The 13531-nt window shown below is 44.0% G+C and overlaps 1 protein-coding gene across 7 annotated transcripts in view; it reads right to left on the bottom strand.

Moving 5' to 3' along the window:
- Positions 1-13531, bottom strand: part of FHOD3 (formin homology 2 domain containing 3) — a 456179-nt gene that overhangs the window by 247124 nt on the left and 195524 nt on the right. For 6 of the 7 annotated variants that reach the window (XM_032421245.1, XM_032421239.1, XM_032421240.1 and 3 more), the window contains exon 5: positions 6503-6608. In XM_032421245.1, the coding sequence (XP_032277136.1) occupies positions 6503-6608 (106 nt within the window). Of the gene's footprint in view, positions 1-6502; positions 6609-6710; positions 6827-13531 lie in introns of those variants that run through there. The other variant, XM_032421241.1, reaches the window with a different exon arrangement.

Genomic DNA, 13531 nt, shown 5'->3' on the forward strand with positions numbered 1-13531 from the left:
AGCGAGTTTCCAACGGCAGTCTTCTTGTCAACATGCTCTGGCCTCAGCCAGCAGCTCTACCTACTCTACTCTCAGCCTCCATTTCCCAAGCTTGGCCATTCACACTGGAGGATGCCCCTATCTGTGTGGTGACACGATTTCTCTCCCTAGATAATACTCACGTAAGGGCTTGGGCAGGGGAGAAGGCAGAGGGCAGTGCTGAGCTCTGCACCTATTGAGAAATGCTGGGGTGCAGTAGAATAAAAACACTCATTATTGACTTGAGATCCAAGTTCACAAAGTAGCAACGACATCACAACTTATGCCCAGCTGTGACAGAATTAGACTCTTCCACTTTATTTCACTGTACTACTGTTTCACCGACTGTGATGTCATCAGTCAGAGATTTCAAACTTACATGCCTACAGGGCACAGAGGCAACGGAATAGGTGGAATAACCCAGGAGCAACACAAAAAGGAGTGGTGGAAGCGGAGGTAAACAGAGCCCATGTGCCCCATGTCAAGGCAACAGCTTTTTCTAACTCTAGCTAATGATGGCCACGTAGCAATGAGGACCCTGTGTGGGCTTGAGCTTCCAGTTTTTCAAAAGAAGCCAGAAATCCATAATTTTACGTCCAAATCTCCCAATTTTTAAAAGTTCACAACTATTTAAAAAAAATTTTAACATACTCTACTGGGCAAACAAAATACCTGCCAGTTCAGTTTAGCTTCATGGGCTGTCGATGCGTGCCAGCCAACACGATTCCCTACTAGAACTGTCCCTGTCACACAGACTTAGCACGAGGAGGGACATCAAGTGAGGAAGAGCTCCATCACTGACACTGGCTTCAACGCCCAGGGGCTGGTGACAGACCCCCACCCAGACACTTGTGTGCTTATGTCATCCACATCAAAGCCTAGCTGTGTGGCCGCCATGACTGATCCCTTAAGTCCTGACTGAGCACTCTGAAGAGCTCATCTCAGGAGAGGAAGGTTCCTCCCAGACAGGTCAGGGGCGCCCCAGGACCAGTGTAAGGGGATAGTCAGGCCAGGATGTTCAGTAGAAAACACAGTAGCCAAGGACCTGAGCTTGGCTCAGGAAGTGAGCAGCTCCCCACTTCTGCTCCCAACCCTACCACCTTGGGGCCAGATTGGGCCCCTCCCTACACTCCCTGTCTGCAGTCTGAGCCAAACCTCTACCCTCCTCCTTTGTTTTGAAATGCCAAAACACAAACTTCTAAGTCTTTCCAGGATGGAGGATTTTGGTTTAAACACCATTTCATCATTCTGTACCACCACCTCCTAAGATCACGAATATCTTTCCATGCCGTCTATAACGTGTCTGTTCCTGGTGATGCCGATGCCGACAAAAACTTCCTGGCCAGGAGTCTTGAACCTCATTAAGAGATCCCCTAAGATGGAAGGCATTTTTTTTCCCCCAGAGTGGAATATAGTTAAGTGATATTTGGCAAGGCATTGAAATTCTCTGGTTCCGGTTTTCCCAAAGAAACCTGAAATCTGGATTTTTTTTTTTTTTTTAGGTCAAATGTTCCAATTTTTAAATGTTGACAGGCATTAAACCATTTTTAAGATGCATTATAGGGACAAATAAAATAACTGCAGTTTTCTCCTAAAATGAAAGGGCTTAGCTACAGTAGTTCTAAGACCTTATCCAGCTAGTGATAGTGATGGAGGTGTTTTATGATTAATGGGGACTTTGCTTTAGGTGAAATGATCAAATTGAATTTCTCCCTGTAAAACTAGCCCTTAAGAAGCAGCTTCCCTTGAAGTACAGCCAGAAAAGGCAGCTGGTCTCACTGATTCTCCTCATCTCTTTCTCTTTCCCCACCCCCGGCCCCAAGGCAGATCACCTATATATGTGTTCTCTAAATATCTAAGGCGTAGGAGACACAACATGTGAAGTGGCCCGTGCACAGCACCCCCCAGGAAGTCTCACCAGGGCCCGCTGGTTTCACGGTCACATCCCCAGGGCCTGACAGGGCCCACAGTGAAGGCTCAGTATGTGTGCACAAAGTTCCCAGGAGTATACCATTCTAGGTCCTACTTTAATAAGAATAATTGGGAGCTACAAAATTCCACAGGAGACTTATATTAAATACTGGCTATCACAAAAAACTTTAGATCATTAGCTAGAACCATCCAAGAATAATAAGTCAGATAAATATTATTTCTGCATGTTATGCATTTAGACGACCTCTTCCCAGCAGCCGGCTTACATTTTTGGAGAGCACTTGGCTAACACCATAACTCAAAACCTATCTTTACCTCTCAGCAGATACATCCTCTACTAAAAGCAACAAATTCATGGGCCTTAAAAAAAAAAAAAAAAAAAAAGGCTGACAGCCGAGGACAAAAATAAAGATAAATTAATCGAGTTCTAAAAGCAGATGTGGAAAGCACTGGGTTCTCCAAATGCTCTTGTTTCCTTTGGATCTGGGGAACTCACACATGGTCCCACAGAGCAGAGCTCCTAAGGTAACTTCATGAAGGGCACACTCTCCCCGACAGCAGTTTGACAACCAACCCACTTTACGGGTTGTAATACTGTTTTTCAAATGCCCACTCCTTGATACAGTTCTGAGGCAAGGGGTAGAGGTCGGTCAGCTCTTCTCCAGAAGCTCAAGTGCACACCCCCAGCCACCTGCCATGTCGGGCTTTTACACTCTATGCCATGATACTTCCACCCTAACCACCCCACGGCCCACAGAAATTATTCACACCAGCCCATCCTAAGTCTACTTACCCCACCCCACCACCTCCTCCCCATGGAAACCACAACAAAGGTGCTTGCCCTCTCCTTCTGCCTCATGACTGACCCCCATGCTTCTCCTGAGTGGCCTCTGTGGGGCACGCTATGTTCTCCCCAAGGAACTGTGAGTTACGAAACTATCAAACTCTCTGCAGTTTCTCTCCAGATCTGCATCTGGCCTCGCCATACCTCACCCAAGGTAATATGGTTGAAATGAGGTTGAACAAAGAGGCAATTCAAAGGCTGTCCTTGATGGCAAAAGTCTGGTGGCTGCCGGCAGCTGACTGCAACCTAAAAAAGCCGACAAGAGAAGTTCTTCAAAGTCAGGAAGGGGTGACTCAACATGCGGGCCAGGAAAAATGATAGTTTCCTTATATAAAAACACAAAAGTCACACCCTGAGAAATCTGTCATTCACATCCCTCAGAAGGTACCTTCCTGGCACGGGCTCTGGTCAGATACATCACAATGTGCTGAGGTTTGCAAACAGGGCCCTGCTCACACCGAGGCTTCTGAGATTTAGCAGAGGTGGGGCAGGCACGCAAAGGCACCTCCACTCCATGGAAAACAGAACATTTCGGAGTAACCTGAATGGGGGCGAGCATTTGCTCATTCTCCAGGTAATGCACAGTGAGGCCCTGACCTTCAGTAAACGAACACGGATGGAGAGGAAAGATCTGAAGGCCAGGCCCTGGTGGTGGCAATGAAAACGCAGAGCCTCCTCCTGTGTAAGGAAGGGCTGTCTGCAACAAGGGTCTTTTGTCAGTGGTGTTTTCCACGCAGAGAGGCAGCAGATGGTCCAAAGGACTCTCCCCTGGTTGTGCTTGGGCATTCTGAGTCGCAAACATTTGGTAATGGACTTTGGCACCTTCCTGATACTGCCAACTGCCAATTAATAAACCACAGCCAAAAAAACAAAAATAATAAAATAAAATAAAATAACCATCGCCAGTTTAACGAGAAGCATTGAGGTAGAGAGCCTCACTGAAGTATTCTGCATCAGGACCATCTTTCCCTACCAGGAGGCACAATTTGCACAGCTCACCTTTTGGGGCCTTGTACAGCCACTGAGCTTATTCTGCCCCAGCACAATTCCCTCCGTGGCAGGGAGGCCCTCCCTCCCTCCTACTGGGCCACCACAGGGCTGCTCACTAAAAAGAGCTTTCTTAGCAGGGCTGAGTTCTTTCCTCCTAACTCCACCTATGTGGCAGACACTGGTAACCGCATTCCTCAGCCCTAGAGCCATGCCTTTCTCTTCTGCTGCCTCCTCTTAGAGTCCAGGAAGCCAAATTGTCCACTGGCCTCCCTTACAGCTACAGGTAGCCTGGTTCCAACCTATAAGAAAGGGCTGCAAGGGGCTTCTGACAAAAATGTGGCCTTCCTGGGACACCTGGGTGGCTCAGTTGGTTGAGCAGCTGGCTCTCGATTTCAGTTCAGGTCACGATCTTAGGGTCCTGGGATTGAGCCCTCCATCGGGGTCCACACCCAGTGGGGCGTATGCTTGAGATTCTTTCTCTCCCTTTCCCTCTGCCCCTCCCTTTGTGCTCCCCTCCCTTTCATAAATAAATCTTAAAAAAAAAAAAATATGACCTTCCTGATAAGGGCTGATCCCAGTTAGCAGAGCCATCCCCCTTCAACCCAAGCTTGGCTGTAGATCAATATAGAGGTTTACCCTGGTGTTACACTATAAAAACACATATATATGCTCCTAGATAAGGGTCAGAAGAAGAAAGATAAACATGTAGATGGTTATAATATTAGTTCAATATAAAAGTGCGTATATATACTTTAAACATAACCACAAAAACAAAACAAAACAAAACCATATCGTGTGGATCCACTCTTCAGAATAAGGTAATTTTAGGTTTCTTTCCTTCCAGGTGGTTCGACTTATAAACATACATCAGCCAGGTGGAAAATAAACTAGAGGAATTTCCCTCACCCTTATCTCTGTGCCTTCCCGTTCTAGGTGTTGGACTCGTGTGCAAGGAAAGCTAAGGATGAGAATCCCTTCAGTCACAAAGACAGCCACACTGGGAGGAAATAGCAGGACAAAGTGTATGGTTCATCTGTCTACACACCCCGTAGAAGCTTCCATGTTTTAATTACAGTGGGGATAGAACTCATCAAATTCATCCTTAAGCCATCTCTACTGACAACTTGTAATGAGGATCTACACACGCCCAGGAAAAGATGGGAGGTGGGCAAAAGGAGACACTCCCCAGCCTCCCGAACGCGGTGGAGCGGAACCGGGAGGCTGAAGAATGCTCTCTCATGCACACATTTGGCATCTATCAAGAACAGAAATGGTTAGCATGGACTCAAAAATGTGTCCTTAAAATTTTTTTTCTCCATGAACCCTAGGTTCTCTCTCTCGCTCTTTGCGGCCGTGGCTCCCCAGGGGCAGGGTCCAAGAGGGAAGGCCGCGGCTGGCTGTCTGGATAACACAGCAGGAGGCTCCTTCTCAGGGTAAAGCACGACAGGAACACACTCTGCCTGTCTTATTCAAGTCTAACCACGGACGTTTGGTAGTAAATCACGTTTCACATACTCATCCTTCACCCAAGGGAAAAGGCAAAGCACTCTTTTTCCCCTTCTGTGAACAAGGAAGATGGAGCTGCGGGGTTGCAGGTAAACATGGAGATGAGGAAACAAAACCCGGATGAGACCTGTGCCACGGGGGTCTGCGCACAGCCCCCGCTTCACCATGCCCTAGAGAAACGCACTGTATTAGACAACTGCTCCACGTCTTTGAGCCTCAAACCCTTCAGTTACAAAATGAAGATTGAACTACATTTAAACTCTTTTTGTAAGTCAAAACTTGATAGCAGTGATTTCTTAGAGTCCAACCTACTAATTCCTGCTCTCCCTTGTCACATTTTTATGGGATCAAATAAAATTATTTATATGAAGGTGGACAAAATTACTATAACCAAAGAGCATTAACTTTATGACCTGAAACAATGATCACTGCTTCAAACTCAACACGTGCCTCACTTTATAAAAAAGAAAGGAAGGGAGGGAGGGAAGTTAGACCGATAGCTTTCAGAATTATTCTTTAAAGTGCAAGTTCTGGACCCACCCCAAACCTACCGAGTCAGAAACATGAGGACCCAGTGAGGAATGTGAGCTTCTGACAAGCGCTCCCAGTAACAACCCAAGTTGGAAAAAAAAATTTTTCCCCAGGAAATAAATTGGCCTCTTTGGTTTTGGGTGACTTCCTGCTGAAACACAGGCCCACTTAGTGTGGGTCTTTTCCTTACCAAATGAAGGAGACTGTCAAGAACTTAATGTGAAGTAGGCTTTTTTCTTCTTAATAACCAGGAAGAGAGGTGAGGTAAAAACCAGTCAGGTTAGCTCCGTCACTAATTAGTTACTAGGAAGTGATAAAATCTGATATAAGTGTCGTCTTTTGCCATAGAGTGTCTTTATCACCTTACTCCATAATCCAAGTCTTTTTGAAAGCTCTTGGTATGGACTCTGGACTCTGGGAAACAAACTGAGGGTTACAGAAGGGAGGGGATGGGGAGATGGGGTAACCGGGTGATGGGTACTTGTGGTGGTGAGCACTGGGTGTTACACGCAACTAATGAACCATTGAACACTACATCAAAAACTAATGATGTACTGTATGTTGGCTAATCGAACATAATTAAAAAATGTTAAAAAAAATAAAATAAAATAAAAGCTCTCAGTATCGAAGTTCCTGGAGACAATGCCAGGCCCCCCTTGTAGCAGGGATGTCATAACTTACCCCTCAGAATGTAGTTCTGATAGTTCTGGTCCGCCTCGGCTCCCACCTTGATCAAACATGTCAGACCTTCAGCCACCACAAATTCGTGCACCAAATCCTTGTCATCCTGGCAGGAAAGGAGAGAGAAAAAAAGACTTCAAATACTGTCCCAGTCCCTCCTCCATCCATGCTGTTAAAACTACAGACGAGCCTTTGAAGCCAGACTGACCTCTAAAGATTGTTCTGCTCTATTCAAATGAGGCATCTACAATTGTTGCCAGAGGAATTTTACAACCAGTCTCCACAGTGCTGGTTGCCAGAGACCAATTATTGCCTTCTGGGCAATCTAATAAAGATAAAGCAAATGAATCCCCTGTCAGGAATATTTATAGTGTTCTGTTTTTCATTCTTCAAAAATCACCAAGCCCTGCTCCCCCGCAGGTCCCTAGGGACTGGCCACATGAAGCTTGCTGGGTTTCAGCAACAGGAAATGTTCGATTGCAGCACAGACCATCAAGCAGAGGATTCAAAGCCACTCGTGTGTTCCAAAAGGCAGTCCTTAAGGTCAGTGGTTACAAGGGTCTTGCAAATGGTATCTAAGTGAGGAAACAGAGCACACAACCAGCCGTGCGTCAGGGGCAGCCACGTGACCCCACAAAGGGGCCACTCCAGCAGGCCAGCAGACTCAGGTCCCAGAAGGCAGGATGTGGAAGGAATCTCAGGGACCATCTAATTTGGTGGTTCTCAAAGAGGGGTGTCCAGACTCGCAGGCGGCATGAGCATCGCCTGGGCACTTGTTAGAAATACAAATACCCCAACTGACTACCTAGAAAACTCTACGGTGAGGCTCAGCATTGTGCGCTTAACACATCCTCCAGGTGACTTGGAGGTGCTCAGATGATACTCACCCCTGACTCCTTCACATTAGGATTATCTGGGGAGCTTTAAAGAGGAGTAGTAGGAAGCAGGACCCTACCCAGATGGATTAATCAGAATTATTAGGGGTGGGCCCTAGCTCTGTTATTAAATTCCCCAGGAAATCCTAAAGGGCAGCCAGTTCATGGACCATTGACATAAGCCTACCTTCTCTTTACAGATAAAGATGCAAAACTTTGGCCGAGATCACCTATGTCCAGCCAGCCCCATCATTTTCTGTAGTACCAAGTTCTACAGAGCTCTATGAGAGTGATTTTTCCACTACTATTCCAGGAGATTTCCTCAATTGGACAGTGCCTGGTCTCAAATGCAGCTAGCCTAAGACTAGAATATTCATATTCAATTATAACAACAGAGCAAAAATTAAAAAAAAAAAACCCTCAGTGATGTAAATAGTAGAAAGCTTAATGGAATAATGAAGGGTTTTTATTATAGGAATGGTCAGCAACCATGGTTCATCTCTAAAAAAGAAAAAAATAATTTAGACAAACGGGCATAATTCTCAGTCCCTCTGTGAAATCAGCCCCTCATTTTGATTTTATGGCATTTTCCAATTATATGGATGGAGGACTTGAGCTAAATGTGGGCAGGCCAGGCGAAGGCTCCCTTTGAACCCAGAAAACACTCTCAACGTTCAGAGGGCACTGGGGGGAGGGGGGAGTGATGCTTGTGCCCTGAAGGTAATGAAAGACAGCTGTGTTAACTCAGACTTTAAGATAATCATGGCTTTGGAAGCAAGAGAAAATGGGACAATATCATGAGTTTTTGGAAAATTACTTTACACTAGTATGTATAAAGGAAATAAAAATAATTCTCCCTCCATCCATATCCTTTTCCACCAGCATATGTGAAAAGTGAACATTTAGATGAGCTCATGTCTAGTCAGAAAGTTTTTCCAAGCATGTAACAAATGTTTATTACTTTAACTAAAACTAGATTCACACATGACTTCATGGTGAAAAAGTGAGAACAAGCTCTCAAGAAACCACTCAAGCTAATCACTAATATTAATACAGCAGAGAGTTGGCTGCCTGGCAAAGGTACTTGGAAAAATCACGGACAGGGGAGACAGTGTTTATAAAAATTCAGAACCCTAACTAAAATTTATGTACATATGTAGATAAGCACTTAAGTAATAGACATTTGTGGATAATAAATTGTGGAGAATGTCCTCCAAATTGGCAATGCCTGAGATTTTGAACACGTATCCTGAAATACTTAGGCATTAATAAATGATTTTTAAAACTTTGGCTTCCCACTAGAATGAAATCAAAGTGTTAACACCAACTGATAAGAAACGATCCCTGCATTTCAGAATTTTCTACACTAGCCATACTTTAACCTGTATTTTTTAAATGCCTATTAGTCAAGGAATATTCAACTCAATGCAGAAGACCAAGCGCTTTGTATTTTACACCCTTTATACTCTAAGTTCCAGAAAGAACCCCTGCATGTAGAAAACACAAGATGATGGAAATGCAGACTGTGGGTGTGGGAGAAGGCGATCTAAGCCCAAGACAGCTTGCAGCCTGTGTAATCCATTCACCACCCAATGATGCCTGCCCTGGTTTGAGCTGTTTTGTGCCCACGTGTGTGGTCTTCCAAACAGATTATACACTGCAGGTAGCAAGCACCTTCTTCCTTGCCTACATAATGTCAGCAAAGGCAGCTCAAAAATATCTGATGAATAAACGATAGAAACAACATCCCTGAGAATTGAGAGTTAACACTACAGAACAAACTCGGTAAAGGAATGTGCAACAAAGACCCCAGACATGTTTGTTTTATTTTTAAATTTTTTCACCATGGAAAACTTTCACCATATACAAAAGAAGACAGAACAATTTAGTGAACCCCAGGTGCCAATCCATTCATACCAATCCTGTTTCTTCTATCACCCCATATTAATTTGTCTGTCTGCTGCCATATTAATTTGAAGCAAATCCCAGACATCACATCATTTAATCCATAAATACTCCAATATGCATCTCCAAAATACAGAAACTCTTTTTAAAACTATGTACTCATAATAAAAAACTTTTATTATTAAATGTCCAGTCAGTGACCAAAATTCCAACTGTTTCATAAATATGGTTTTGTGTTCTTGTGTGTTTGTGTTTTTGTTTTATTTTTTACATTTTGTACCAGGATCCAAATAAGATCCACATGTGGATTTAAAAGTCTTTTAATTAACTTTTTTTTTCCCTTGAAATTTATATGTTAAAGAAACTAGGTCATTTGTCCTAAAAAGTAGCCCAGTAGTCTGGATTTTGTTGACTGCACCAGTGTGATGTAGATTAACATATGCCTCTGTCCATGATCATTTATAAATTGGTTACTGTAAATGGAGGCATGATGAGATCCAGGGTTGATTTTGTCGGCTTAAGCACATCAATGATAATATGAATTCCCATGAGAAGCCACATACAATCTGGCTGTATCTCATTTCCACCATGTCAGCAGGTCTTGATGCTCAATGCCTAGATCCATTCACTTACGGTTGGAAAATTCTGATACTTTAATTCTATTACTCCTCCTTACTTATAAGCTAGAAGATTATTACAAACAATACTTCCCCTCAACTACTGTTTGATTACCCTAAAGTTCACATGGAAAATTTATTATTTTTGGTGTGATTGTAAAACTCCTAGAAGAAAACATAGGCAGTAATTTTTTTTGACACCAGCCCTAGAAGCATTTCTCTAGACATCTCCTAAGGCAAGGGAAACAAAAGCAAAATTAAACTATTGCAGCTACACCAAAATAAAAAGCTTTTGCACAGTGAAGGAAACCATCAACAAAGCAAAAAGGCAACCTACTAACTGGAGAAGATATTTGCAAATGATATATCCAATAAGGGGTTAATACCAAAATATATAAAGAACTTATACAACTCAACACCAAAAAACAAATAATCCAATTCAGAGCAGAGGACCTAAATAGACATTTTTCCAAAGGAGACGTCCAGATTGTCAACAGACACATGAAAAGATGCTCAACATCCCTCATCTTCAGGGAAATACAAATTAAAACTACAATGAGTTAGCACCTTGCACCTGTCAGACTGGCTAAACCCAAAAACATAAAAAATAACAAGGGCTAGTGAGGATATGGAAAAAAAGGAACCCTCGGGCACTGTGAGTAGGAATGCGAATTGGTACAGCCACTGTGAAAAACAGTATGGAGGTTCCTCAAAAAATTAAAAATAGAATTACCATATGATCCAGTAATTCCACTATGGGGTATTTACCCAAAGAAAAGGAAAACACTAATTCAAAAAGATATATACACTCCTATATTTATTGAGGCATTATTTACAATAGCCAAGATATGGAAGCAAACCCATGTGTCCATCCTTTGATGAATGAATAAAAAAGATGCAGTGTGTACACACACACACACACACACACACACACACACACACACACACTGGAATATTACTCAGCCATAAAAAAGGAATGAGATCTTGCCATTTGCGGCAACATGGATGGACCTAGAGGAAAGTGAAATAAGTCAGAGAAAGACAAATACCATATGATTTCACTCATTCTGTCTCAAATAAAATCTTTTTAACAATAAATACATAAATTCAGGAATACAGAGTTTTTAACTTAACCTCTTCTACCTTTAAGATATTTCTTTATTTTATTTTATTTTATTTGATAGAGAGAGAGAGAGGAGAGAGAGAGCAAACGAGAAGAAGCAGGGGGATCAGCAGGGAGAGGGAGAAGTATGCTCCCCTCTGAGCTGGGAGCCCAACAAGGGGCTCAATCCCAGGACCCTGGGATCATGACCTGAACCGAAGGCAGATGCTTAACCGACTGAGCCGCCCAGGCGCCCTTCTTCTACCTGTCTTCTTTCTCCCACACGCCAAGAATCCTAATCCCTAAGAACTCTGAGAATGACAAAGAACACACACACCAGTCGCAGAACAGCAATACAACACCACCAGCAGCTACAGGATTATTATAAACAGTTGATTGCGTGGCTTCTTTTTGTTCTTAGAGTAGATTTACTCAAAATACACAAATCACAATGTTTTAAAGTCACTTGGAATAACTCTTTTCTGTTCAGTTTGGTCACCAGCTAGACACTCAATGAGGTGAACACAGGTTTTGAAAGAAGTCAAAGCTGAACAGAAAGCGTAGGCTGAGGGACTCTGGGTTAGGGCAAGGAGTGGCAGGAGCATGGCCCTCTGGTGGCACAGGGAGAGTCCAGCCCAAGGGCAGCTGGGGATCCGAGTTAAAAAGAAGGATGTAATCGAGTGTAAACAAGTTTTATTTTGTTCAGCTAAGGAACAAGGAAATACAGATGGAAATTACTAATTTAGAAACAGGAAAGACTGAAGACATAGGCAGCTTCTAGAAGACCACCCAATTCACCTAGTCCATTCACCCATTGCTTACGCAGCCCCAGACATGTGCTAGGCCCCAAAGACCCAGCGATGAAATCCAGGGAGCTTGCATACAGCTAGACTCAGACGAATGCCCCATAGTACCTTAAGTTCTATACTAGAGAGAAGCACAAAGAACTTCAGAGGTATTTGAAGGGACTGAGAGGAGTCACTTAGGGAGAGGGACCCTGGCAGGAGGGAACACCGGGAGACAAACTGAGAGACACAGAGAGTGGGTGAGGAGTGGCAACACATTCTGGCAGAGGAGCAACAGGTCCAGGGGCAAATTGCAGAAAAGAGTGTGGCTTGCTCCCAGAATGCAACCGTGAGTAGAATTTAGGATGCAGCCAAGGGCAAAGAAGTGGGCAGCAAAGTCCAGATCCACAGGGCTTCCATGTTATACTGAGAAATTCAGATGTAATCCAGAAGGCTACATGGAACGAGCAAGAGAACAATTTCCTCAAGCCCCTCTGGTAGAAGTTAAAGAACAGACAGATGGAGAGAACCAAGACCAGGCAGTGCCCAAGGACAGCTGTTGCACTTTTTCCAAAACAAACAGCCTGAACCAAGGCAGACCCCAACCCCAAGGCATCTCTGAGATGTGCAGTGTAAGGGGGCGATGACACGGTAGGTTCACAACCATAACCATCCGGAGAGCCAAGAGGACTCGTGTCCAGAAGTGCTGACCCTGAGAAGAGACTCTGCGCAGGGAGAAGGTAAGGACATGGTTGGACAAGTTTAAGGACCAGTGGGATAAGAATATGCAGACGGGATGGACTGCTGGCCTGCCTTCTTGCCAGTCCCCTCCCGGGAAGACATCCACAAGGGGGACTGCCACTCTGACAGAGCTATCACTGACAAGGAAATTTTGTTAAGAATGTGGCTAAGACAGGAACTGAAGAGAAGTGGAACATACCCTAGGGTCCAAAATCATTAGAGAAGGAACAACAAACCTACAGAGACACCAGTTCTTGCCAAATGCCATCCTGACTCTGCCCAGACAGCAGCCTCTTCCTCCTCCCCTAGCTCTATCTCTCTCTCTCTCCCCTCTACAGTCTCGCATGAGTGAGAGGCTTGGAGCTTGTCAGCACTCCCGTCCTAAGCACATGACTTCCTCAGGGCAGGGAAAGAAGGCAGGCTTAGGAGAAAAGGATAAAACGGACCCTGAAAGAGGGACATAAACATATGCATAAGGAACATGTCCTGAGCAGCCTGGTTTATAAAACAGCCAACACTGCGGATAAACCAAACTGCCTGCCAAGAGAAGAATGAACAAGGCAACTTGCGCCATATTCATACACAAGACCACTCAGAGCTGCACCAGCCAGTCACGCCTACATCCAGCCCACTTTCCGTAAATAAGCTGGAGTACAACACATGCAGCAGAACATACATGCAGTTAGCAGAAAAGAACACAGCTACCGCTGGAGGTGCTTCACCATTGCCAGAGAAACCCGCATGCCCATGACCATCAGTTGATAGGGGACCTGGGGCAGGAAGAGGATGGTTGGAATGAGGGAGAAAACAAGACCGCAATTATACCTGTAGTAGGTTTTTCTTTTTAAATGTCTGAGGTAAATATGGAAAAAGGTGATTTGATAAAGTTGTCGTTACTTCTTAATGTTTGAAATATTTGATATGGTAAAAATACTCTCAACTGAGATTTTGACCTGACATTTTAATCCAAGGAAACTTTTCTTTCTGTAATCAGTAAGAGCTGT

This window comes from Phoca vitulina, unplaced genomic scaffold (assembly GCF_004348235.1).
Source record: "Phoca vitulina isolate PV1807 unplaced genomic scaffold, GSC_HSeal_1.0 scaffold24, whole genome shotgun sequence".
NCBI classification, from domain to species: Eukaryota; Metazoa; Chordata; class Mammalia; order Carnivora; family Phocidae; genus Phoca; species Phoca vitulina.